The 25,255-nt window shown below is 35.6% G+C and overlaps 1 protein-coding gene across 2 annotated transcripts in view; it reads left to right on the forward strand.

The window, feature by feature from the left end:
* Positions 1-25,255, forward strand: part of FCHO2 (FCH and mu domain containing endocytic adaptor 2) — a 109,645-nt gene that overhangs the window by 30,961 nt on the left and 53,429 nt on the right. For both annotated transcript variants that reach the window (XM_026498809.4, XM_057307444.1), the window contains exons 6-9: positions 4,029-4,133; positions 10,186-10,284; positions 11,811-11,907; positions 24,419-24,463. In XM_026498809.4, the coding sequence (XP_026354594.3) occupies positions 4,029-4,133; positions 10,186-10,284; positions 11,811-11,907; positions 24,419-24,463 (346 nt within the window). The remainder of the gene's footprint in view (positions 1-4,028; positions 4,134-10,185; positions 10,285-11,810; positions 11,908-24,418; positions 24,464-25,255) is intronic.

Raw genomic sequence — 25,255 nt, forward strand, 5'->3', positions numbered from 1 at the left:
TGATCTCATATAATCACTGTTGGTAAGGTGGCTTATGCGTGTAGTTTTATTGCCCGTGTGAACTTGGTTATCCTACGTGGTAGCGTGAATGGACACTTAGATGTTTTAGTTAACAGAGCATCTTAAGACAGTTTGAGGAAGGAATTGTTCTGGTTTTTGTCTGAAAACCTTTTGTTGAGACCTTCTGGTGAGATCAAGAAATGTGAGCACCGGTGCTTAGAAGAAAATTGGGAGATAATCATGGAGCATTTTTAAGAGGTACTACATCATTAGTGGTCTTGATGACATTGAGGATAATACTGTGGGGAAAAAACAGACCTCAGCAATCTCTGAATTGGAAAGTAATTGAGAAGGTTCAAATCTGAGTATGAGGAAGATATATGAGTATCTCACAGTACATTTTGCTTTCCTTTTTATTCTGTATCACATAGGAGTGGTAATAGAATAAAAATGTACTTCTAAGTGAGTCCAAAAGAGCTCTTTTAAAAATGTAAAATTAGAGGGGCGCCTGGGTGGCACAGCGGTTAAGCGTCTGCCTTCGGCTCAGGGCGTGATCCTGGCGTTATGGGATCGAGCCCCACATCAGGCTCCTCCACTATGAGCCTGCTTCTTCCTCTCCCACTCCCCCTGCTTGTGTTCCCTCTCTCACTGGCTGTCTCTATCTCTGTCGAATAAATAAATAAAATCTTTAAAAAAAAATGTAAAATAAGAATTTTAAGTGATAAAGCATTATTTTGTGTTTTAGATGATAGCGTTATTCTATTTTAATGGTACACAAGATAATGGTGTACTTTATAAATTAATGGTAGGTCAGAGTTAGTAGTAATCAAGTAAGTAGATTAAGCATAACTTCTAAAAGAATGGAAAGCTAAGTCTTTTAAATAAGGAAATAGAGCTTAGAGGAAGGGGTGCTTTTTTCTTTTTCATTTTTTTTAAGATTTAAAAAAATTAGAGAGAGAGTGCAAGGCGGGGAAGGGTAGATGGAGAGGGAGAGAGAAACTTAGCAGACTCCCCATGCGGGCCTCCATCTCATGAACCTGAGATCAGGACCTGAGCTGAAACCATGAGTTGGACATTTAACTGACTATGCCACCCAGGCAGTCATAGGCACTCAAACACAAATAGTTCTCATAATATGTCAGTAAATTTATTTAAAATGCTAAGGAAATGAATAAAATGTGGGATTTATTTTATTATCAGTAGGTAATTTGTTAAAGGCAATCTTTAACATGTATAAGGAACATGCATAGAGACAATAAATACTAAGTTGCATAATGGGAGTTTTTTTTTTTTTTTAAAGATTTTATTTATTTATTCGACAGAGATAGAGACAGCCAGCGAGAGAGGGAACACAAGCAGGGGGAGTGGGAGAGGAAGAAGCAGGCTCCCAGCGGAGGAGCCTGATGTGGGGCTCGATCCCATAACGCCAGGATCACGCCCTGAGCCGAAGGCAGACGCTTAACCGCTGTGCCACCCAGGCGCCCCATAATGGGAGTTTTTTTGCAAGCATAATTTCCTCGTTTAAGAACAAATGCTCTAACTTCCCCTTTTAATAATGACTTTATGAAAGTGGTCAAATTCATTAGTACTAAGATACTACGTTTTTATAATTCTACCCTAGAATTTACAGTATTTCTAAGTATGTGTACTATTTAGAAAGTTGTTTTGACTTAATTGAGTATTGCTGTTTAGTTGTTTCCTCTGAGGGCTCTTTCTTGCTTTAAAAAAATAAAGATGTTCCCAATACAATTACATTCTAAAATTGGCTCTACATCTTTTTATATGGTACCTTTATTTTTTTTTATTTGTTTCTGTCATTACTCAAAATACTTTGTGAGTCAACAGTTTTTTTTTTTCATTTTATTCCTTTATGATTAAGTACTCCTTTTATTAGTTTCCAAGATACTTCTTTAAGTTGGTACATAATATCCTTGAGATTTTGGCCTATTATTTATACTTTTGAAGAGTGAGGGCTGATGTAAAAAATGTAAGTAAGAACTTGAAGGGTATCTTCTCTCTTCCTTCATGCCTCCAAATAAGAGAAGTGAAATTTTACCCAGCTTCCTGGTATCAGAAAGTATGCTCTCCCATCCATTTATATTCTGAGTTAGATCCTGCTCTGAACCTTTGAGATAAAGACAATAATCTTATGGTTGGAAATAGTGGACAAATAAGTTTGTGCTGAGTTGAAAACTAAGTAGACTTAGTTTTACAGTGAGAGTATTCTGGGAGGAAAATAGAAACTTAAGAAAAGTATGCTGGTTTAAATTTTTAAAATTAATTATTTCTAAAACTGTTGACTCAGTAAAAATTTGAGTACCAAAACTAGTCTGAATTCTAGAGACTGAGTATTGGGCTCCCTACTCAGCAGGGAGCCTGCTTCTCCCTCTGCCTCTTCCCCTGTGCGTGCGCTCTCTCTCTCTCTCTCAAATAAATAAATTCTTTAAAAAAAAACCATAATAATAGCAGATACCATTTATTTTGTAGATTTAACTATATGCCAGATCCTACCCCAGTCATTTTACATAAGTTACATTTCATCACTGCTAACGCTTTAAAAAATAGGAGGTATTCTTCCCATTTTAGGAATGAGAGAACTATATAAAACTCCAAGACAGAGTCTTCTGGCTCCAAAACCAGTTTTCTTTACACTATAAGATAAAGTGGCATCCTATATTATTTATGTAAGAATGCAGGAAAGCATGGAACATACATGTTTAATATAACATGTAGTTATATTTTAAGGAGCATACAGAGGGACCTTTTTAGAGAGTAGGACTGTCTACATCTCTTGCCAATCTGAACCTTTCAGGTAAACCCAACTTTCTGTTTCTAATTCTTATTTTTAGATTCCTGAATGTAGCTGGCAATGATTACATGTTGTTTCTGATTGGCTCTACGCAAATTCCATGTTTTCCAGCTTTACTTAGCTCTCTGTGGCTCTTAGTAGCACTTTTACTCATCTGGTATCATCTGTTGTATCTTCTATAACCCTGGCTTGAAATGTTTTTCATTCTTGTGAAGTTCCTAGTCCTACCCTACTCTTCTCCACTTTTAGCAGACTATCTCTTACTCATCAAGAAATTGGAGATATTTATATCTTCTCTTTTTTTGATCTTCCCTAAACTCTTTTTTACATCAACATTCCTCACCCAAGCTTCCCATGTCCAAATTGATCAGTCCTTTGAGAATAGTCAAGTTTCTGGATAACTATTGTCTGCTCGAACCTACAAGTTACACATATCTTTCTTCCTGAATGTGTATCTTCCATAGACTTTATCTTTATTTCTGTGGCTTTGTTGCTTTTTGCTGATTTCTAGGTAAAAAGAGGTTCTACTACTTTCATGAAGTCCTTGAGGAAAAGATCCCTGGATAATTTATTTTCATATTCCTCACTGCCTAAATATTTAATATATTAAGTTTTAATTTAATAAGTAATTTTGATAAAACAGAGGTATAATGCAGTAACAATTTTTTAATAATAGAAATCTTGAAAAAGGCAAAAATATAAACAGATTTATAGGTTTATTGGGGCATAATGGAAACTGAGAAACATCAAAGAAAATGATTTTCTCAACTTTTGAGCAACCTATAAATTATTAATGAGACAGTAAATGGATTATGTGTATGTTGTGGGAAGAGGGGAGACTTGCAGGTGTGGGAAAGAGCGTTAAGCATATTCTGATGGTATTGTCACCTTTTTGTTGATTGAGTTCTTAGTAGCACCATATCATTCTCATGTGGTTATTTGATATTACTCTGGGTTATAAAATGAAAGTGTTTAACTTTTCAAAGCACATTCCATTAGAAAGGAGAATCAATGTTTAATTTCTGCGTTCTTCTGTGACTATAACAAAAATATTACTAATGAGGACTTGAAAAAGAGGTGGTAAAGTTAGTTTATGTCACATTGAACTCACCGTAGGCCTCATCCCTTCAAATGCATTTAAATAGTTATTTCAAATGATCTTATATCAGGAAAGAAAACAGGTCATTGTATAGTTAAAAATGTTTTTGTTTTGTTACAGGCAGCTGTTAAATCTAAGAAAGCTACAGATACCTATAAACTTTATGTGGAGAAGTATGCATTAGCAAAAGCTGATTTTGAACAGAAAATGACAGAAACGGCTCAGGTTGGTATTTTTAAGCTTTAAATCTAAAACAGGTTATTTGTCTTACTGATATAAACAATATAATTTTTGTGTCATATAATTTTTTAGTATTAGAAATGTTGAAATGCACAATGTGTAAATTTTATTAATGCTGTTTTGAAGATACACATCTTGTTTCGGAGATCGAGGGCCAAGATGCAGTAACTATGACATTGTAAGGGATTATTTAGGTACATCAGGAGAGGCTTTTAAAGAGAATTGGGGAAAGTGAGGATATTGGCAGATGACGAAGACAGGACTGATTGTTAGCCCTATGTATGAATTGTAAAATTGACTTCTGCTGAGGATATAGCCACTAACAAAGAATCAAGAATCCCTGCTTTCATCGAACTTCCATTTTAGTTAGGGAGGACAGACAATAAAAAAAGTCTGTCTCCCATAAACCTGGGATAATTTATATCCCATTCGATGTTCTTGGAACTTTAATTAAAGGCCTAGGTTTAAGATGGGTGCCTTTATGAATCATACCTAAAACTCCTACCCCTACCCTCTTGTACTTTTTTGTTTTGTTTTTCTCCTTAGCACCTGTTATCATCTAATATACCATGAATTTTATTTACTCTTTCAGGATAGGCTGGGTATGCTGAGGTGATGAAGAAACCCCCATATCTCAGTGATTTACAATAGCAAGGTTTATTTGTTATGTTCTGATTCATCATGGGTTTGCCATAGCTGTTCTGCATCTTCTTTACTCTGCTATTGAGGCTGGTGAAGGAACCTCCCTAGAACATTATTCTTAGTCATCATACTTGAATATAGTGAAGCACACTGGTTCTTCTATCCACATTTTTTTTTATCATCTGTGTTCCTCCACTAAAATGTAAGTTCTGTGATAACAGGGATTGATTTGTTTATTATTTCCTCACCACTTTTAAAATAGTTCACAGCACATGGTAGGCATTCAGTAAGTGTGAAGAGGGACTGTATAAACTGCCTTTTTGGATTTTAGGGAGTCTTCCTGCTTGGAGTGATGAATGATTCACATCTCAGAAATCAAAAGGCTTTCATGCTTGTTTGCAGGTGTATATGCATCCGTCTTTACTTGCCATGCTGCAGGCACTGTGCTAGTTGCTGGGTGTATACAGTATATATGTAAATAAAATAAATATCTCCCTGCTCTAGGTGGAGTATACAATATGGAAGAGGCAGGCAAACATTAAATACATGATTAAATATAAAGTTATGAATTATTAAACCTGTTAAAGGGAAAAGAAGGATTCTATGAGATAGAATAATAGGAGCAACCTAATTTGATTTGAATTTGGGAGTTAAGAAAGGCTTTTTTGTAGAAGTGAGATTTAAAACTGAGACTTGAAGAATGAGTAAATAGACACATTCTAGGGCATGAGTGTTCCGGGTATTGGGGACCCCTGGGTATAAGACCCAGAGGTATGAAAGAGCTGTCGCATTGTAGAAAGCAAAGACTGCTTAATGAAACTGAGTGAAATGAGATAGTGGTAAGAAGTGAGGCTAAAGAGATAGGCAAGAACCAGACTCTACTAAGGGTTTAGGTTTTCTTAAGAGCAGTTGGAAGAGGGTTCCCCTTCTCCACATCCTCATCAACATTTGTTGTTTCCTGTCTTGTTAATTTTTGCCATTCTGACTGGTGTAAGGTGGTATCTCATTGTGATTTTGGTTTGTATTTCCCTGATGGCTAGTGATGTTTAACATTTTTTCATATGTCTGAACCGCAAGAAGTTAGAAATAACCTCAAATTTTTTTAAAAAGAAAGAAAAAGAATAAGGCATAAGTCAAATAAAGGAGAGAAAAATTTTTTAGAAAAAGAGCAGTTGGAAGACACTAGAAGATTGTTGCAACATGGAGCTCGATCCCAGGACTCTGGGATCATGACCTGAGCCAAAGGCAGACTCTTAACCAACTGAGCCACCCAGGCGCCCCCTGATCTGCATTTTACAAGATAATTCTGGCAATTTTGTGGAGCATAAATTATAGTAGGGCCAAACAGGAATCAAGTTTGGAAGGAGAATATGGTGGTCAGGTGAGGATGAGGGGCAGTGTGGTGGTTGGAGGAGAGAATTGAGTGTGTTTGGAGATGGCAGGGGTTGGAGGATGGGGGAATTCTCGGGGAGATCAGGATCTCTTCTGTGTTTTGGCTTGTAAGTTCATGTGGTTAGAGATGAATGGGAAAGAGTAGATGAAGAACTGTTAGTTTGAAGGGTTGGAAGGGGATCAGATGTTTAATTCTTAACGTGTTAATTTTGAGCTGTCTATACCTAAGTGGAGACATCACATGGGCAGTTTTGGGAGATCCATATAATCTGGGCTGGATATAATGATCACAGTCCTTTGTCTATAGTTCTGAAATCCAAAATCTCTAAAAACCAAAAGTTTTTTTTCTATAATACATTTGGCAGCAAAACTTGACCAGAACTAATGTAAGGCTATTTATTTATCCTACCTACGTTGAATATTACATGTTTTCCTTTAGAAATATTAATGTGTTTGATAAACAGATGCCACTGCAGATCCTTAATTGCAGTATTGTGAAAGATACGGTAACACCACCACATTACCTTTATTTTAAAAATTCAAAATGTTTGAGCCCTGACACATCTGGTCCCATAGTTTTGAATGAAGGATTATGAGCCTGTTTAGTAAGGGCTTGCCAGTATTCAAAGCCATAATGACATCACCTTTGAATAGACTGTGGGGAAGAAAGGGCCAAGGTCTGAAAGACTCATCATTGACAGTTTGGTGGAAGAAGGGATGCTGAGACCCAAGTAGGAGAAGCCAGACAAGGAAGAAAACTGGGAAGTATGTCATGGCAGGTGGGAAATGATACTATTTTAAGAAGGGTTTAGTTAATTGTATTAAATGAGCTCCAACTCTCAGGGAAAACACTTCAATTTCTATAGCAACCAACGTTATAGTAGACTTCAGCAAGTGCTCTTTTGGCTTTTGAATCCTTAGGAACACTTGTTTATTAAGGCAGTTATTGGTTCATTAATTTTTCATCAACATGATTAGCTTCAGAAAATATTTGCCTTTCAGCTATTTAATTTGGAAAAATTAGAGTTTGCTAGAGTCAGAGTTTTTTATTAGTTTATATTATTTTATAAAAGTGTTCTGAAAGAATTTTCAACACTCATCTTTCCCTCTCATTTCTTTCTATTTTCTCATTCCTTTTTTTTCCTTCTAAATTGGCATTTTGTTTATTCTGCTAGTTCCAAGATGAGGACATTAATATGTTTGAACAGATGTATAGCCATGCTGCTTTTAAGTAAACGTGATGGTATACTGTGCTAATGTGTGTATGTTTGTTCTCTCTCACGTTCCCTCTTCGTCTCTGTCTCCCTGTCACACACGTACAATGGCAAAACAGGCTATCATTTCTTGATAGTAGACTTTAAACTTTAATTTCGGTTATTTAGAAGTGAAAAGAATTCTTTTTACATTTCCATCTTTCTTTGTTCCAGGCCAAGCACATTGACGTAATCTCAGTGGGACGGGGTATATCAGTCTAGTGAAAATCAGATTTGGGTGACAGGACCTATATTTGCTAGTGAGAAAAGAAGTTGAGTCTGTGGGATGAAAGAGGTTAGGATTTATTTGGAGTATTTGTGATTTAATTATTTTCATTGAAGGTTGAGAAAAAGCATGATTAAAATTGTGAATTCTGTTTGTGTTTATGCTTTCTACTATTATTTAATGACACTTAAAAACTGGAAAAAATGGAGATTTTGTTTAAACAGATGGCTCATTCAAGGAAGCTTTGAGATTTGCTTAAACAACACCTTCAGATTAGGGACTTTTAGTATTAGGGTGCTTTTATGTATTAGAGTGGCTGACAAAATTGTACTTTTTATTTTTTATTTATTTTTTAATTTTTTTTTGAGAGAAAGTGTATGTGTGGAGCAGGAGGCGAGGCATAGAGAGAGGGAGAGAGAGAATCCCAAGCAAACTTCCCGCTGAGTGTGGAGCCCGTTGTGAGGCTCAGTCTCACAACCCTGAGATCATGACCTGAGCTGAAATCAAGAGTCAGATGCTTACCCGACTGAGCTACCCAGGTGTCCCCAAAATTGTACTTTTTAAAAAAATTAATGTAACAGTACATACGAATACAGTGAATTTGAAATTGCAAGGAAGAAAAGTCTGATTTGTTCAAGAAAGTTCATTAATTTATATACAAACACTAGAGACTGTAGTCCCATTGTTGAATTACTCTATGTTTAGTAGTCCTCAGTTCTGGGGAATTGTGATATCTAGCAGATCCCCTACCCCTTAAAAAAAAACCAAGCGCAATCTCTACAGTGCATCTGAAACACGCTTTGAGTTTCTGTGTGGCTTCATGCTTCAAGATATTTTTAAATAATTAAGGATATGTCTTATTCAGTGTAGCTCTTTCAAAAGAGAATGAGAGGGTGGCACAGTTTTCTTGGAATTGGGGATTATCCATATGAAATTTGTGGCTGTTTGGCCTAGCTCTTCTGGATTTGGGTCTTACCTGTCTATGAGAAAATATCTTGTTCATTAAATTGCAGAAATTTAAGCTAAGGGTGAATTCTTATAATATGAACATAAAACAGAATCATGCTTCTGATATTCCTCACTTCTTAAGAGAGTAATTCAGAATCTTGAAATACTGGTATTCTCATTGGTTTGGTCAGAATTAGTCAAAGCAAGACATTTTAACCCCACCATTTCTCATGAATAAAATTGATTTAAGTTTTTGGACTATTGCATTATTGCCAAAACTGTAATTTCACCATTATTGATTTTTTAAAAAAGTTCAGACCCCTTGCACAAATACGAATATGATCATTTAGTGTAGTGATTTTCTGATCATGTAGCTCAGTGCTGAAGAAAATTGTGTACTAAATATGGGGTGAGGGAACTTAATTTTGATAATCTAACCAGAAAAAATACCAAGGCATTTAGTCCTATTCCTTAGAACTGATTTAATTTGGCAAAAAAAGAAAAAGAAAAAAAGCCATCAGGTTTGTGCAGTCGAAATGAAAAATGTATTTTGTTTGAAAATAGCTACTTCAGCATTTCCCAAATCCTGTTTTGAGGAATATTACTGTTGTGTGAGATATTAATAGATACTCAGAGAAGAAGAAAAACAAACAGGGCTGTGTGGTCAAAGAAATTTGGAAAACACTGGGTTAAGCAAAATGAAACTTGTTTTATTTCAGCATTTCTCAGGCTTCTTAATTTGTTTATTGGAAGCCAAGTCTAGCAGTGGTTTTCTTCTCAGGAAGTAAATACCAGAATGACCTGGGAATTTTTTCCAAACAACATTCTCTTTTTTTTCCACTCCCATTCCCCAGGGGGTGGTAAAGGATCTATGCATTCCGTAGTTGGAAAACATTTTCCAGGTGACTGGATATATCCCTACCTTCTTTTGAGAACTGCTGAGATGGAGTATACAGGCTTTTCTATAATTCTTTGACCATAGATTACGTCTTCTGAAGGCCATGTATTAACATTTCAAGGATTAGAGAGACACTTTGAGAGTCTCTGGGCTAGATTATCAAGTCTTCAGAAGTAAACAGTAGCTTTTGCTCTGCCAACTAACTGCTCTTCAGATGGAAACACTTCTACCTTGGCTTTTGTGACACTTCTCATTTGGGTCTCTTTCCAATCTTCTGACTGATTATAGATTTTACTTTGTGGTGTCTTCAAACTCTGAGCAAGTTCATACATGCCTGGGAAATGGCGTAACAAGAAGTTAATATAATAAAAAGTTAAACATTTCAGTATATTTATTGGACCCATTTGTCTAGAAGTATTGTTAAACATTACATAATAATATTAACTCACTAAATTTGGTTAGCTGTATTTGAGATGATTTTTAAAAGGTCTTTTGATTGCAGGGGTATCTGTCTGGCCCAGTTGGTAAAGCATGTGACTCTTCATCTCAGGGTAGAGTTCAAGCCCCACATTGGGTGTAGAGATTACCTAAAAAATAATAATTTCAAAAAGTTTTGATTAATTTAGAGTGTGTGTATCTTTTTATGTATATATGTAACTTTTCATATTTGTTATCCAGAAGTTTCAAGATATTGAAGAAGCTCATCTCATTCACATAAAGGAAATTATAGAATCCTTGTCAAATGCTATAAAGGAAATTCATTTGCAAATAGGCCAGGTAAGTTTTTCCTTTTGTTGAATTGATCCATGAAAATTTAATGTTCATTTATGACTCTTTAAAAATCCAAAACTCAATATGATACTGGATTATTTCAGGTAAGAATGTGTATTTACATGTATTAAATATAAAATAAACTGGATTTTTTGGAATGCCTGGGTGGCTCAGTTGGTTAAGCGTCTGCCTTCAGCTCAGGTCATGATCCCAGGGTCCTGGGATCTAGTCCAGCATCAGGCTCCTTGCTCAGCAGGGAGCCTGCTTCTCCCTCTGCCTGTTGCTCCCCTTCTTGTGCTCGCTCGCTCTCTCTGTCGCTCTCTTTATCTGACAAATAAAATCTTAAAAAATAAATAAATAAACTGGATTTGTGATTGTTTGGTCACCAAGGATGATAATAGCTCAGTCCTTTTACTTTAAAATTCTGAAGTTAATGAATTTTTGAATATTTTTTAAAAATTTTACTATTTTATGATTTAGCACAATAGTAAGTTATAGAACTTGTGCTTAGAGGGGCGCCTGGGTGGCTCAGTTGCTTAAGTGTCTGACTTCAGCTCAGGTCATGATCTCAGAGTCCTGGGATTGAGCCCTGTGTTGGGCTTCCCACTCAGCGGGGAGTCTGCTTCTCCCGCTCCCTCTCCCTCTCCCCTACTTGGGCTCGCTTGCTCTCTCAAAGAGATAAATAAAATCTTAAAAAAACAAAACAAAACCAAAAAACTTGCGCTTAGAAATTTTCCAAAAATAGGGGTTCCTGGCTGGCTCAGTTGGTGGAGCATGTAATTCTTGATGTTGGGATTGTGATTTCCAGCCCCACGTTGGGTGTAGGGATTACTTAAAAACAAAAAAATCTATAAGAAAAAAATTTTTTTCCTCAAAAATATAAAAGCAGTTTAGTTATGACAACTTGGAGTAGAGTAGAGAAAGATAAGGTCTGTTATTTTTTATTATTAAGGATCTAAAGATTATTAGAGTTCTATGTAAGTTTTAATTTATCATAAGAATTACGTGTCTAAAACATTCAAAGATGAGGACAGGAAACTTCCTTGACTGCTAAGGCTGTGGGGCTGTATTTTCAGGGTTTCATGGAAACAGTGGTTGATACCCACAGGTCTACTAACACTAAAAGGTAACAGGGCATGTTAGGTAAATGAAAGTTCTCAAAGGTTTTGGGCTGAAAAAAAAACATGTATTTTGGCGTAATGAATTTTAATTGCTTTGTGCAAGTTTTGTCTGAAATACAGGAAGAGGGACGACTGGGTGGCTCAGTCAGCCGAGCGTCTACCCTCGGCTGGTCATGATCCCAGGGTCATGGGATCGAGTCCCCCATCAGGCTCTCTGCTCAGTGCGGAGCCTGCTTTTCCCTCTGCACCTCCCCCCACTCATGCTCTCCCTCTCACTCTCTGTCTCTCTCTCTCTCTGACAAATAAGTAAATAAAATCTTAAAAAAAAAAGTTTGAACTCATAAAAAAATGAAATACAGTAAGAATTTTTGATGGAAAAAGAAAAAAATTATCTTTATTTCATTTTAATAGGTCCATGAAGAATTTATAAATAACATGGCTAACACTACAGTTGAAAGCTTGATTCAAAAGTTTGCTGAGTCAAAAGGCACTGGGAAGGAAAGACCTGGTAAGATGATAAACTCTGTAAGGAAATGTATACAAATTTCTCATCTAGCAACAAATATATTTGCTTTTAAATTCCCAAACTGCAAAACAGAGCTTGGGAGATAGCTAAAAATCTGTGTAAAATATCAAGTTTCATTTACTTGGTGTCTGAAGATTAGTTAAAGTAATATTTTTATTCTGGCCTTTAGTGGTTGATAATTTACTATTAAAATGGTTATTATAACCTCTAGTAAATTAATATGTTGTCATTTATTTATATTTTTCAAAGACTTAGCAACAGAAGCCCAGTTTATTTTTTTTAATTTTTGAGTTTATAGACGTTGACACAGAATGTTAGGTTAGTTTCACATGTGCAACGTGGTGATTCACCCTGTCTGTGGGTTATGCTATGCTTACCACAAGTGTAGCTACCATCTATCACCATATAACACTATTACAATATCATTGTCTGTATTCCCTTTGAACAGAAGGGATTTTAGTAAGAGGAAGGTGGGAGAGAATATTTAGCCCTCAGAGCAGTGAGGCCAACAGAGAACCTTTCATAAAACTTAATAACTTTTAAAAATTTCTTAATGAGATATGTATTCAACATATATAATGTTGAATATATAACATTTGTTGCATGCATATGTTGAACATATATATATATATATGTTGAATATATTGCATATATATCTGTTGCATGCTAAAACATTCAGACAGTGTTTTACACACTGGAGATATACCAGTGAACAAATGAATACAGGAATTCTGGTTTCTGTTTTATGAACAAATAATTACAGTATCCTGAATCTTACTTTCAATAAGCATGTTATGGTATATCAGTTGTACCAAGTAGCCCATTGTCTTGCCCTGCTCAGCATAGCATCTTCCAGATTTCTTGATTTTGTTGATTGGTTCCTAGTCCATGTTCTTGTAAGATACTTGTTTCACTCTACAGGTAAAAATAATTCAGTCTAGTAAAGAAATTAAAATAACTGTTTGGAATTCAAGATAATGGTTAAGCGATCTGGCGGGAAGTCTGGGAGCCATTTTTCTTTAGTGAAGTTCCCAGAACTAAGGCTTGTAATCTTAATCTTCACTTTTTCTTTTCAGATTTTATTAACTTTCAAACCATGGGTTCACTTACGTTAGTATTTTTCCCTTCAAATCTTCTTTTCATGCTTTCTCTACCTACCTGATCAATTGCAGCAACTTGTTTCTGAATCCTGGCATAGTAGAGATTTCTTCTCTAACCCATTTTACATGTTATACAGCACATTTGTATTTTGACTATAATATTATGAACTTATAATTGCACTGCTCCTAAATCTTTGACTTTTCATTATAGACAGAATGAAATTTAGGCTCCAGATTTGGATTTAAAGCTTTTCAGGATCTGCTATGACCAGTCTTTAGTCTTCTTTCTGTTACTACCCTTCCCTGTGGCGAACTGGAACTGCTTTCTGTTTCCTGTACATGCCCCCTTTTCCCCTTGGTTTCTTAGTTGCCCTTATATTCTTATTCTGGGAAATGCTATATCCCATTTCCTTCCTGCTCCATGTCTTCCCATTTATTTGTCAAGCAAATAAACTCTTAAATATCCACGTCATTTGCTGCTTCCTCCATTGAAAGTGCCAGAGAATTTTAACTGTACTTTTCCCCCTCCTTTGTTTGTTATTGGTGCTGTCTACCTTAAATTTTAATAATTGTGCAGATGTGAAGAAAAGTTCTGTATATGATTCATCTGTTTATCTTCTTTATGGGGAAACAGTACATTTTTGTTGAGTGAACGAACAAATGAACGTATAATAGTAAAGTTAGGATGTTAGGTTGTAGTGGATCTGCTCTTAGAAAATTCTTGGTGAGAAATAGTAAATAATTGTGGTTAATGTTTAGTGAGACTTACTGTCTGCCATGTACTGTGCCAACCACTTTGCAGGCAAAATGTGATCTTCAGCATCTGTTTGAAGGAGGTACTATTATTCTCATTTTAAAGATGAGGGAAATGTTGAGAGATTAAATGATTTGCCTAAGTTAGTACATGGCAGAGCAGATAGTAAAATGCCAGGATTCTTGACTGCAGGGTCTATGCTTTGGAGAAATTAGAATAGAACAGAGTTAAGTTTACATATATAAAGAGAACGAGGATGTTGAGATCTATAACTACAGAAAAGTATGAAACCCTAAAGTTCTTTTAAAGAGATTAAATTAAGGGGCGCCTGGGTGGTACAGTTGGTTTAGCATCTGACTCTTCATTCAGCTCAGGTCATGATTTCAAGGCTGTGAGAGCGAAGTCTGTGTTAGGCTTCGTGCTAGGCATGGAGCCTGCTTAGGATTCTCTCTTTCTCTCCCTCTGCCCCTCACCCCCTGTGTGCTCTCCCTCTCTCTCTCTTTAAAAAAAAAAAAAAAAAAAGATTAAAAGTAAAAACCCAGTTAATTGAGGTAAAAACAGTTGGAGAGCAAATGCAGTTTTTATATAGAGCATTTAGAAGTGTTGATAGATAAAAGCAAAGATGTATTAGCTGGTTAAAAGTGCCTTAGAACACTAAACAAGATCAGTAGATTGTAGTATTATCATTATCCTGTTTGTGACATTATGTTGTATTTTTGCAAAATGTTATCATTGCAGGAAATTGGGCAAAGTGTACAAGGAATCTCCCTGAATTTTTTTTTTTTTACAACTGTATGTGAATCTATAATTATCTCAACAAAAATTAGAGTTATTTTAGGGGAGCCTGGGTGGCTCAATTGGTTGGGTGTCTGGCTCATGATTTTGCCTCGGGTCATGATCTCATGGGTCGTGGGATCAAGCCCCACGTTCCGCTCCATGTCCACGCTCTGCATGGAGTTCTCTTGCGATTCTCTGCCTCTCCTTCTGCCCCTCCCCCAGCCTGTGCTTGCGTGCTCTCTCTCTTTCTCTCTCTCTCTAAAATAAATAAAATCTTCAAAAAAAATTTCAGTTATTTTCTTATCTGTGGTATTACTTAGTCCTGTAGTTTGTGATCTGTTCTTTACTAGCAGTGAAATTTTTAAGCCTTGTTGCCCTCATCTGTAAAGTGGGGATAATAATAGTATTTGCTTCATGGGGTTGTTGTGAGGGTTATATGAGATAATGTAACATTTATTGAATACTTAATAAATGCTATATTAAAAAAGTAATAGATTTCTGATAAATGGGTAGCTACTAATAGATTTCTTATATAAATTTAAATTTACTGGCCTCAAGATACAGCGTGACATGTAGAAAATCCCTGTAGCTAAGTGGTAAGAGGTAAGACAGAGGCCAGGAATGGTGATGACATGGGCTTTCCTAGAATAACCACTAAGCGCAGAATTAGGTGACTGTTTTAGGGTGACTGTTGACACTGTGACTATAAATGACTAATTTTCAAAAAAGTGGTCCTAGAACTAACTTTAAAAAGAAAGAGTGGTGTTGGAGTAGAGTGGGTGGAGTAAGTGTTACTTCTCTAGTTGGCTTGCTGTGGGTGACTAGTTAATAGCTCTTTCTTTGTATTTGTTCAGCTTATGGGCATCTGAACAAATGAGTCTGGGGGCCTAGTTCAGTGATGGAAATTTTGTGTTTCTCAGAAAAATAATACACTCAAAAATTTGCATTTGATTGTATGAAATTCATAGACTTAAAGGATTTTGTGTTTTGAGATCCATTCTAACTTTCAATTGTATATACTACTGATTGCTGTTAATATTTTATTTCTCTTGTTTTGTAAGGGCCCCCTCTGGTGGATGAATTCCTTCTTAAACTAGTTTTTGTCCTGTGGGATTTGTATTTTAAAAAGAAAACAAGTTTGGTAAAAAATTTGTATATCTAAAAATTAACCTATTTTTCTTGTGCTGAAAAATGACCATTTTTTCTTTAGTCGTTATCTGTTCAAAGATACAACCTCTAACTTTATGTCCAATTTTCCTATGTAAATCAAACACTGAGAGCATTAAAACTTTTTTTTTATTCATTGAGACATTTTATACTACTTATTATATGAAGTGCCTTTTTTGTCCAAGTTACTTTTTAAAAAATTAAAATAGGGGCGCCTGGGTTGCTCAGTCTGACTGTTGGTTTCGGCCCAGGTTGTCATCTCAGGGTTGTGAGATTGAGCCCCACATGGGTCTCCATGCAGAGTCTGCTTGTCCCTGTCTCTCTCCCCCTCGTGTGCACATGCAAGCACAATCTCTCTCTCTCTCAAATAAAGAAAATCTTTTAAAAAATTAAAAAATTAAGATATAATTGATATATAGTGTTGTATTAGTTTTAGATATGCAACATAATGATTTGATGTATGTATAGGAGAAATGATTACCAAAGTAAGTTTAGGTAATGTACATCCCTACACAGTGATAGTTTTTTTTAGTAGTTTTTTAGTAGCTCCTAAGAACTACTTTCTCAGCAGCTTTCAAATATATAGTACAGTATTGTTAACTATAGTCTAGGACTTACTTATCTTATTACAGAAGTTTGTACCTTTTGACCATCTTTAACTATCTTACCCACCCTCCACCCCTCAACTCCCACTATTAACCACCAATCTGTTAACTGTAGCTGTGAATTTGGTTTTCTTTAGATTCCACATATATGTGAGATCATACAGTATTTGTTTTTTTCTGACTTATTTCACTTAGCGTCATGTCCTCAAGGTCCATACATATTGTTGCAAATGGCAGGATTTCTTTCTTTTTCTAAAAGCTGCATGATATTCCATTGTATATACACAACACATTTTATTTTTTTTTTTTTTTTAAAGATTTTATTTATTTATTCGACAGAGATAGAGACAGCCAGCGAGAGAGGGAACACAAGCAGAGGGAGTGGGAGAGGAAGAAGCAGGCTCACAGCAGAGGAGCCTGATGTGGGGCTCGATCCCATAACGCTGGGATCACGCCCTGAGCCGAAGGCAGACGCTTAACCGCTGTGCCACCCAGGCGCCCCCACAACACATTTTCTTGATCCAGTCAGTGGACACTTAGGTTGTTACCCTGGCTTGGCTATTGTAAATAAGGCTGCAGTGAACATGGGAGTATATATAGCTTTTTGAGATAGTGATTTTGAATCCTTCAGATGAATGGCTACAAGTGGAATTGCTGGATCATATGGTAGTTCTATTTTTAAGTTTTTGAGGAACCTCCATACTGTTTTTGTCATTACTTTTTAAGTAGTGCCTGGCTCTTCTGGAATTAGAATCAGTGTAAGTGGATGCTTGGAATCTCAAAGTGCCTGTGGTCTGAAGGGTTATGAATAAACAGGTGCTTTTTAATTGTGAATATCTTTCTGTGTTCTAATGACATCCTAGTATGCCTGCCCATTCTCATGTAGTTTAATTGCCAAAAGAGATTAAAACCATATTTTTGGAGTTTCCTGTTTTATAGTCATTCTGCTAATTTACTGTATGCTTTTTATAATTCATAAAAGTTAAGCAAGTTTCCATTTATAAGACACAAAAGGATAAATAACCTAAAAAGTTGGTAGGCCAGTATATGTTTAAATAAAAGATTTTGCTGAAAAACTTACCGGTATTTTCATTATATAACATAGGCTTATAGCTCTCATATGAAGATTTCCAGGGATTATACTGTGTTTAAAGATAAAAAATATGAAAATCCTGGGAAAGGTACACATGAAAAACAATCAGCCACAAATGAAAAAGGAAAAATAAGATTCCTGTGGTCATAGTGCCTAAATGAAATCGGTTGATTAGTTTAAAATTTGGAGAATTTTAGCTTCTACATTATGTTTATTATTTTATTTTATTTTTTAAAAAGATTTATTTTAGAGAGAGCGCAAATGTGTGCAAGCAAGCGAGAGGTGGGGGAAAGGGCAAGGGGGGAGGGAGAGAGAATCTGAAGCAGACTCGCCTCTGAGGGTGGAGCTCAAAGGAGGGGGGGCTCTATCCCAGGACCCTGAGATCATGACCTGAGCTTCAATCAAGAGTTGGCTGCTTAACTGACTAAACCACCCCAGCGCCCGTGTGTTTATTATTTTAAAATATAGGATAAAGCAAATAATTTTTTAAAAATCTAAGGTCATCTTTCTAGAGTGCTCAAGGATTTGGAATAATGTCAAATGTACAAATAGAGCTTCCTACCACTCCCCCCGCCAAAGTTTTCTTTAAGATCAGAGAAGCAAAAATGCTTGTGAAGAAAGCAAAATTAAAAATAGCTAAGAAGAGACAAAGACCTACAGTTACACCGTGATTTCTTGGTTTTCCTATTTCATAGCTTGGGGGAATGACTTACAGGAATTTTCCTCTTTCATGATGATGATTAGGGAAGAGGATAATGTAGGTTAGCACAAATAGAGAGTAAAAGAGGTAACATAGAAAAGTAATAAGAAAAAACTTCTGTGAAGAAGTACACCTTTACCTGTTGTATCTAGCCATTCAGAGCAGAGGCATAGAACTCTGCCATATGGGATGTATATAGAACCTCATAATGATTTTCATCTATATCTTTTAGAGCAAGAATCAGCAAACTGTGGCCATTGAGTTAAGTTTGGTGCTGCTTATCTTTGAGTTGGGTTATAGCAGCTTGTAGAGGTTTATAAGCAAAGAATTGGTTTACTTTTTTAAATGATTGGGGGAAAAAATCCAAGGAGTGTTTTGTAATACATGAAAATTAGAAAATTCAGATATCATTGTCCATAAAAGTTGTTTTGAACAGTTGCACTTACTTGTTTATGTATTGTCTGTGGCACCTTTTGTCCTACAACAGGTCAGTAGTTGTGACAGATCTTAGGGCCCACAAGGTCTAAAATACTTAGTTCACTCTTTGCAGAAATGTTTGCCTAACCCTGTGTTAGAAGATATACTTTCTATGTAGTACAGTAGTGGGTGTGTCGCACTGCATTAGAATTGGGTACCTCATAGTAGTATATAATCTTTTTTCGAAAGCTGATTCTGCTCTTCTTTTTGGGTTCAGAAATGATTTATTCTGACACCTTGCACTAACTACATCTGCAGTCATATCACAGCATAGTAATTGATTCTTATAATAATCTAAACTGTGAAGTAAAGATTAAAATGTGAGCAGGCTTTGTTTAAGAAAAGCTTATTTCATTAATTTGAAGTAGCCACTAAAAACGTTCAATGTATGAACACTGGCAGCAACATAGAAGTAAAAAAATAAGGTAAGCTGATTACAGTTTTTACATGTGCATAATAACAAGGGCCGAGTTTTAGTTCTTTTTGCAATATATAAAAGAAGCTAGCTTAAACCACTTTGAACTTAAAAGGATATTTATTAGAAAGAAACTGAGATACTCAAAATCAGGAATATAGCCAGGCTGCAGAAGGAAACCCAAACCTGAAGGAACATTAAGTATATTTTTCCTTCATTCGATCTCTTTATTTCTACTGCTTTATTTTTTTCTTTGCACAGTGGCTTTCTTTGTTTTTCCAGGCACGTGATATAAGGTTACCTCTGTAATTCCTAGGTATTTCTATTTGTTCTTTAATTGTAGCCACAGCTCAGAATTAACCCAGGTTTTGGCCCCTTTACAGATTTCTGGGAGAAAGAATCTAGTCCAGGTAATCTTGGATCAGGTAACTTTTCTAATTTAATCAGTTCTAACTAGGTCATGTAGTATAAACATGGCTTCTGCACCACTTGTGAAGGGGGAAGTTCCTGGGGAAAAAAGATCTGGTGAGCAGGGCATAATCACCCAAGGTTTTATCACTATCACAGAAGGTAAAAACATGACTCAGTCTAGGAGGTATGTCAGATATGGAGGTTATGTCAGATTTTGGATGTGTAGGAGATTATATTTCAATGTTAAGATTCTGTGTTTGGAGAACTAGATGAAATTTTGAAAGTTTATAAGGTTTTACAGTGACTGAAATTTCATAGTGAAAAACCTGTATTTTTAATTTAAGACCATGGTTCCTAAGTTTCCCTCATCACTGATTCTTAAACTTTGGGAACATATGAGAATCAGTAGTGGAAATTTTTTTCTTTCCTTTTCCTTCCTTCCTTCCTTCCTTCCTTCCTTCCTTCCTTCCTTCCTTCCTTCCTCTCTCTCTCTCTCTCTCCCTCTTGCTTCCCCCACTCCCAATCTCTATTTAAAAAAGTGTACAGACAGTTCACTGCCCCGGAAATTCTTATTTCAGTGGTCTAGGGTGGATCCTTGATAACACTATATTTTAAAATTCCTCATCTGAGTCTAATATGCAGCCATTGTTCAGAATCCATAGCATTTTATCACTAGATGCTTGTTATAAATGCAGAATCTCAGAACTCTCCAGATGATTCTTAAGCAGGGAGCATTGCATTAGGAGATTCAAGTAGGTATTGGGATTTGGAACCACTGGATCGAGAGAATTCTTTTTACAAGCCCTTTATTAAAATAAATACTCCGAAGTGAAGTAGCATGGATGTTACAACTTAACTTTCAAATGATTTAACAAGCTAAAAAAGAAAAAAAACTGTGTGTATGGGTATTTGTAGAGAAAGGGAAAGCAAATATGGCAAAAGGTTATTTTCTGCCATAGCATTTATAAAAATGCTGTGACCTGGGGGCTCCTGGGTGGCTCAGTCGGTTAAGCCTCTGACTCTTGATTTCAGCTGGGGTCAAGAATCTTGGAGTTGTGGGATCCAGCCCTGTGTTGGGCTCCGTGCTCAGCGGGGAGTCTGCTTAGGATTCTCTCCCTCTCCCTCTCCCCTAGCTCATGTTTTCATTCTCTCTCAAAAAAAAAAAAAAAAAAAAAAGAGAAAGAGACACGACCAAAGTTCGAGTAACTAGTTTAAGATAATTAGCCAGCAAGCAGGTGGCAAAACCAGAACTTAACCTCCATGCCCTTTGAACATCACCCAAGCTAGAGTTTGATTTTGTTTTTCATGTCAGCTTGCCTGAGTTCACCATCCCAAGCATCTAGGAATGTGGCTGTGTTGCATTCTGCAGGCCCAAGAGCAAGCTTGAAAATTTAGTCATTGACTTCCATTGTTATGACTAACTGTCCCCTCCCCCTACCTTTCCCTCCTTCCCTCCCACTCTCCTGTGTCATAGTTCCCTCCCCACCCCCTATTATCATCATTCTTATTATTAGACTTTGGGATCTGGGCATGTTCAGATATTTTATTTTGGCTTCTAATAGAAACAAGTGTTCTGTGGTTTGAGTTGGGCATATGCAGAAATATGCTTGATTTGTGTAGCCCAGACTTACAATTTCATTTTTCAGGCCAATTATTAACTAGACAGAGTTGCATATTTACCCTGTTGGTGGCCTGAGATTTAGAATTGGTTTCAAAACAGTGGGAACTATTAAGTGTTTTACTTTTTAAAATACTGTACCTCATCCACAAAATGTTTGTGTTGATTAAAGATTGCTGTTAAATTGTCTTTCCTCCTGTAACATTTCTTAAAAGTTTTGATCTATATTAGAATTGGATGAACTCTTTAGGTTGTTGACTTTTCTTTTTTTTTTTTTTTGTAGCAATAATTTATTTCTACCTGATGATTAAAGAAAAATCCTCTGTAAGAATTGTTTTACTTTATTGTTGACCTCATGGAGGTCTGCCTTTAATTGAACTCATGATGGCATTTCTATATAATGTGTAAAAGAGCATCAGGAGGCAGAGCCAACATGGTCTTATTTGCTTTTATACAAATTAAATTGCCCTTGTGGCCCAGCATAAAATCTAAGCGCTAAGAGCAGTTATTTATTTTGACAACAGAATTAATTGAGCCTAAAACAGTTGAAATTCCAGTTGTAGCAAACTATTCTTTCTGAGTCTCACTCTGGCTTTGGGACTGTCAAAAAAAGTAACTTGTCTTATGATTAAAGAGCAGAATGATGGGCAGTGGAGTGCATTTGAGGGAGATGCTGAATAAACTTTCTACTTGTGAAACATTTCAGAAGTGACATGCTACAAGGGGGGTCAGAATGTGCATGGATATCCAGCTGAGCTGTCAGCTGGCACAGAGCCAGGCACGCAAAGCTTTGCCATGTGAAGCAGCATGTGGAGCATAAGCCATTTGATAAAGAAAATCTTGTTCATGCATGAGTTAATTTTTTAAAGGTATTTTTAGTATTATTACACCAGAAACTTTGTATTTCTGTCTTTAATAGAAAAGCTTATGGGCTGAAGGTACTCAGTTTAAAACTTTTATATATATTTTACAATTTAAAAGGATCTGGCATCTTATATTTTAGAAATGTTGGTGATTTTGAGTAGTTTATTTTTATTGGACACATCCCTATTTGAAATGGATTTTAAAAGGATGTTTAGAAAAGATAAAGGGAAAAACAGTTGAGATATGTCTGGTATAGGCAAAAGGTTTTGTGAGAAAAAAATGTAGAATTCTGTTGGAGGGAATTTTGGTAGAGTTAAGGGATGCCTTTGCTATTTTCATATATATGAAAGCATCCAAAGATCTTAAAAGAATATATATCATATTTGCTAAGACGATGTTATAAAAGTCTTTCTAGATACTCTATTTTATTTTTTTAAATAATATTTTTTTATTATATTATGTTAGTCACCATACAGTACATCCCTAGTTTTTGATGTAAAGTTCCATGATTTGTTACTTGCTCTATTTTAAAATATTTGTAAAGAATGCAGTTTGTTTGCCATTGATGTTGTGTTTTGTTTTTCCTCTCTAGAATAAGCCCATAGCCTGAGTATTCAAGATTCTGTAAATAGTTACTGGGCACAGATTATGTGATGTGTAGCTATAGGACCTCTCAGATTTATTTGACAGGTGGTCATAGTCTCTTAAGGTTTATTAGTAAGTGATAAAGCTGATAATACATAATAAACTGTTGGTAATTTAGGTAGGGATTTTTCATTCTTCATAATTTTTACATCAGGTAGTTGCTTATTATCAATGGACATACTACAGTTCTTTACCTTTATTGGTCTTTCAGTTTCATCTCATTGTAAAGTGTTAAGCCTCTGATGGATTTTTAACAACAAGCTCATTTAATCGGTTCTTAGCTTCCAGAATTGCTGAGTGGACTTGAAGTCTTTAAATTTTTAATTGGGCCATGTTCTGATTCTGAGGCTTTTTTGGGTGGAAGTAGTAAATGTATTTTTTCTTTCTTTCTTTCTTTCTTTCTTTCTTTCTTTCTTTCTTTCTTTTTTTCTTTCTTTCTTTCTTTCTTTCTTTCTTTCTTTCTTTCTTTCTAGGCACATGATATATATAATAAGAATACTGTAGTAAGAAAGGTATTGCTAATTAATTGATTAGGACCTTGGTTATCAACTCACTTTATGAGTTTTTTTAAAGTTATTTTGCTTATCCCTAAATGTTAATGTACTCTATTTGAATAGAAACCCATACTGAAAAAGTAGATCTTAGGTTTGGGGTTAAGAAGAAGGACATTTTAGCCAATATTTTTAGGTGTTCCTACTTGTAGAGAAATCTTTCTTGTTAATCTGTGCTTGCTTTTAAAATGGAATCATCAGTGAGAACTCTGATTATGAACTTACGCATAGGTACAGTTAAGCTGAACATCTCAGAAGAACCATTAATGAAATCTTCCATTTTCCCCTGTTCAGGCTCTATTTTTAAATTTTTTTGAAATAATATGTTGAACCTATTACCATTATTTCACAAAAATACTGGACCTTGTATAAATTTAAGTATTAAAAAACAGGGCTAAAATGACAGTTTAACAGAAGATAATTTTTTAGTCTGATACTTAGCTTTCGGGATGTTTCAGTAGAACAGTGATTCACGCTTTTACTAAATTTCTTACTACCTATATAATTTAGTGTTCCGTGTATAGGAAACATACCATTATATGGGATTTAAGGCTAGTCTTCGCAGATCTGTTATTTTAGGGCTGTTGTGTTTTTCAGCTGATTTCTGTTTTATCATCTTCTTCCTCTCTGTAGTCTATCCCTCTTATCAGTGCTAAATTAATCTTCTCGTAAGACCACTTTGGAGGGGCATGTGTATATCACCTCACATGAAAACTCTTCCCACTACCTGCAAACTACAAGTTCACATTCCTTGACCTGCTGTACAGTTAGAGCATCACGACTTAGCTACTATGTAATTAGTGCATTTATCTGTTCAAGTATTTGTAAAAGACCTATTATTTGCCAGTTCACGTAGTCTACTAGACAGACAAATTCCCAAGCTTACACTCTAGTAGTATTTACTATGTTGGTCCCCCCGTCCTCCCCATGAACATAAGCAAGGATTCAGTAACTGCCTTTTATTATGCTTGTTTCTCTCAGGTATCCTGCAACCTCCTTGAAAGCAGAAACTACAGATGGGGTTTGTGTCTCCAGTTCTGTAGTATCAAATATAAGAGTTTTTCAGTGAATTTTGATGATAATAATCGGCTAGTCCCAGTTTTTGTCACTGTTAGGATTATTTGAATTTTTAAATTATTGATATTTTAATTAACACTATCAGATAATAGTAGAACACATGTCAGGTCAGTTAAAAAGCTGTGATAGGCTCTGATCTGATTGTTTTCCATCAGCTTGCTTTTTTTATTTTTATTTTTTTAAATTTTTACTAGCAGTTGTTCATCTGTTTTTTTGTTTTTTTTTGTTTGTTTGTTTAGGCCTTATTGAATTTGAAGAATGTGACCCTGCTAGTGCAGTTGAAGGTAAGTTGACTGCTTGTAATAGTGTTAACTAGCTAATATCTTCTGTTATTGACTAAATAGAGAGTAGCTGTTGTCCATTGGTGTCAGCATGTCTGTGGAGTGATACAGAAAATCTGAATGTGGTTTGGAGACCTACAGATACTATTCTTTATTTAATAAATAAACAGTATGTTTGCCCAAAGGAATATTGAGAGTTGTTAGGGTATATATCTTAAAAGATTAAATATAACATGTATTTATTTTCAAATATACATTGAGATTGTTTTCTTTATTGACGTCCATTTTAAACATTTTCATGTCATATATATGAAAATGGTCACTGCACATTAATGTATAAGACAGTCTAAAGTGAGAAACATTTCAGTAATTATAATGAGGTTATAAATGTTATTACTATCATTCAAAATGAGTGATGATGTGACTTGGAGAAAGGGTTCACTACCCTTCCTGTTTGTTTGTTTGTTTGTTTGTTTGTTTGTTTGTTTGTTTAAAGATGTTATACACCCAACATAGGGCTTGAGTTTACAACCCCAAGATCAAGAGTCCCATGCTCCTCTGAGCCAGCCAGGTGCCCCCCCCCCCCCGTTTAAATGATGAATTTCATAGTATGACCTAAGAGATGCCTGCTGTTTTTGTCATATTTTATGTATCTCACTTTGTGAGATACTAGAAATAATTTGAAAACAATCTTCTATTTTTTTTTCTTCCAAAATTTATGTAAGAATTTGGAGAAAAGGTTTGCTGTTGTGTATAAGGTTCTCATTGGAGAAGTCAGGGCTCTGGTGCCTCAAC

This window comes from Ursus arctos, unplaced genomic scaffold (assembly GCF_023065955.2).
Source record: "Ursus arctos isolate Adak ecotype North America unplaced genomic scaffold, UrsArc2.0 scaffold_5, whole genome shotgun sequence".
In the NCBI taxonomy this organism is placed as follows: domain Eukaryota; kingdom Metazoa; phylum Chordata; class Mammalia; order Carnivora; family Ursidae; genus Ursus; species Ursus arctos.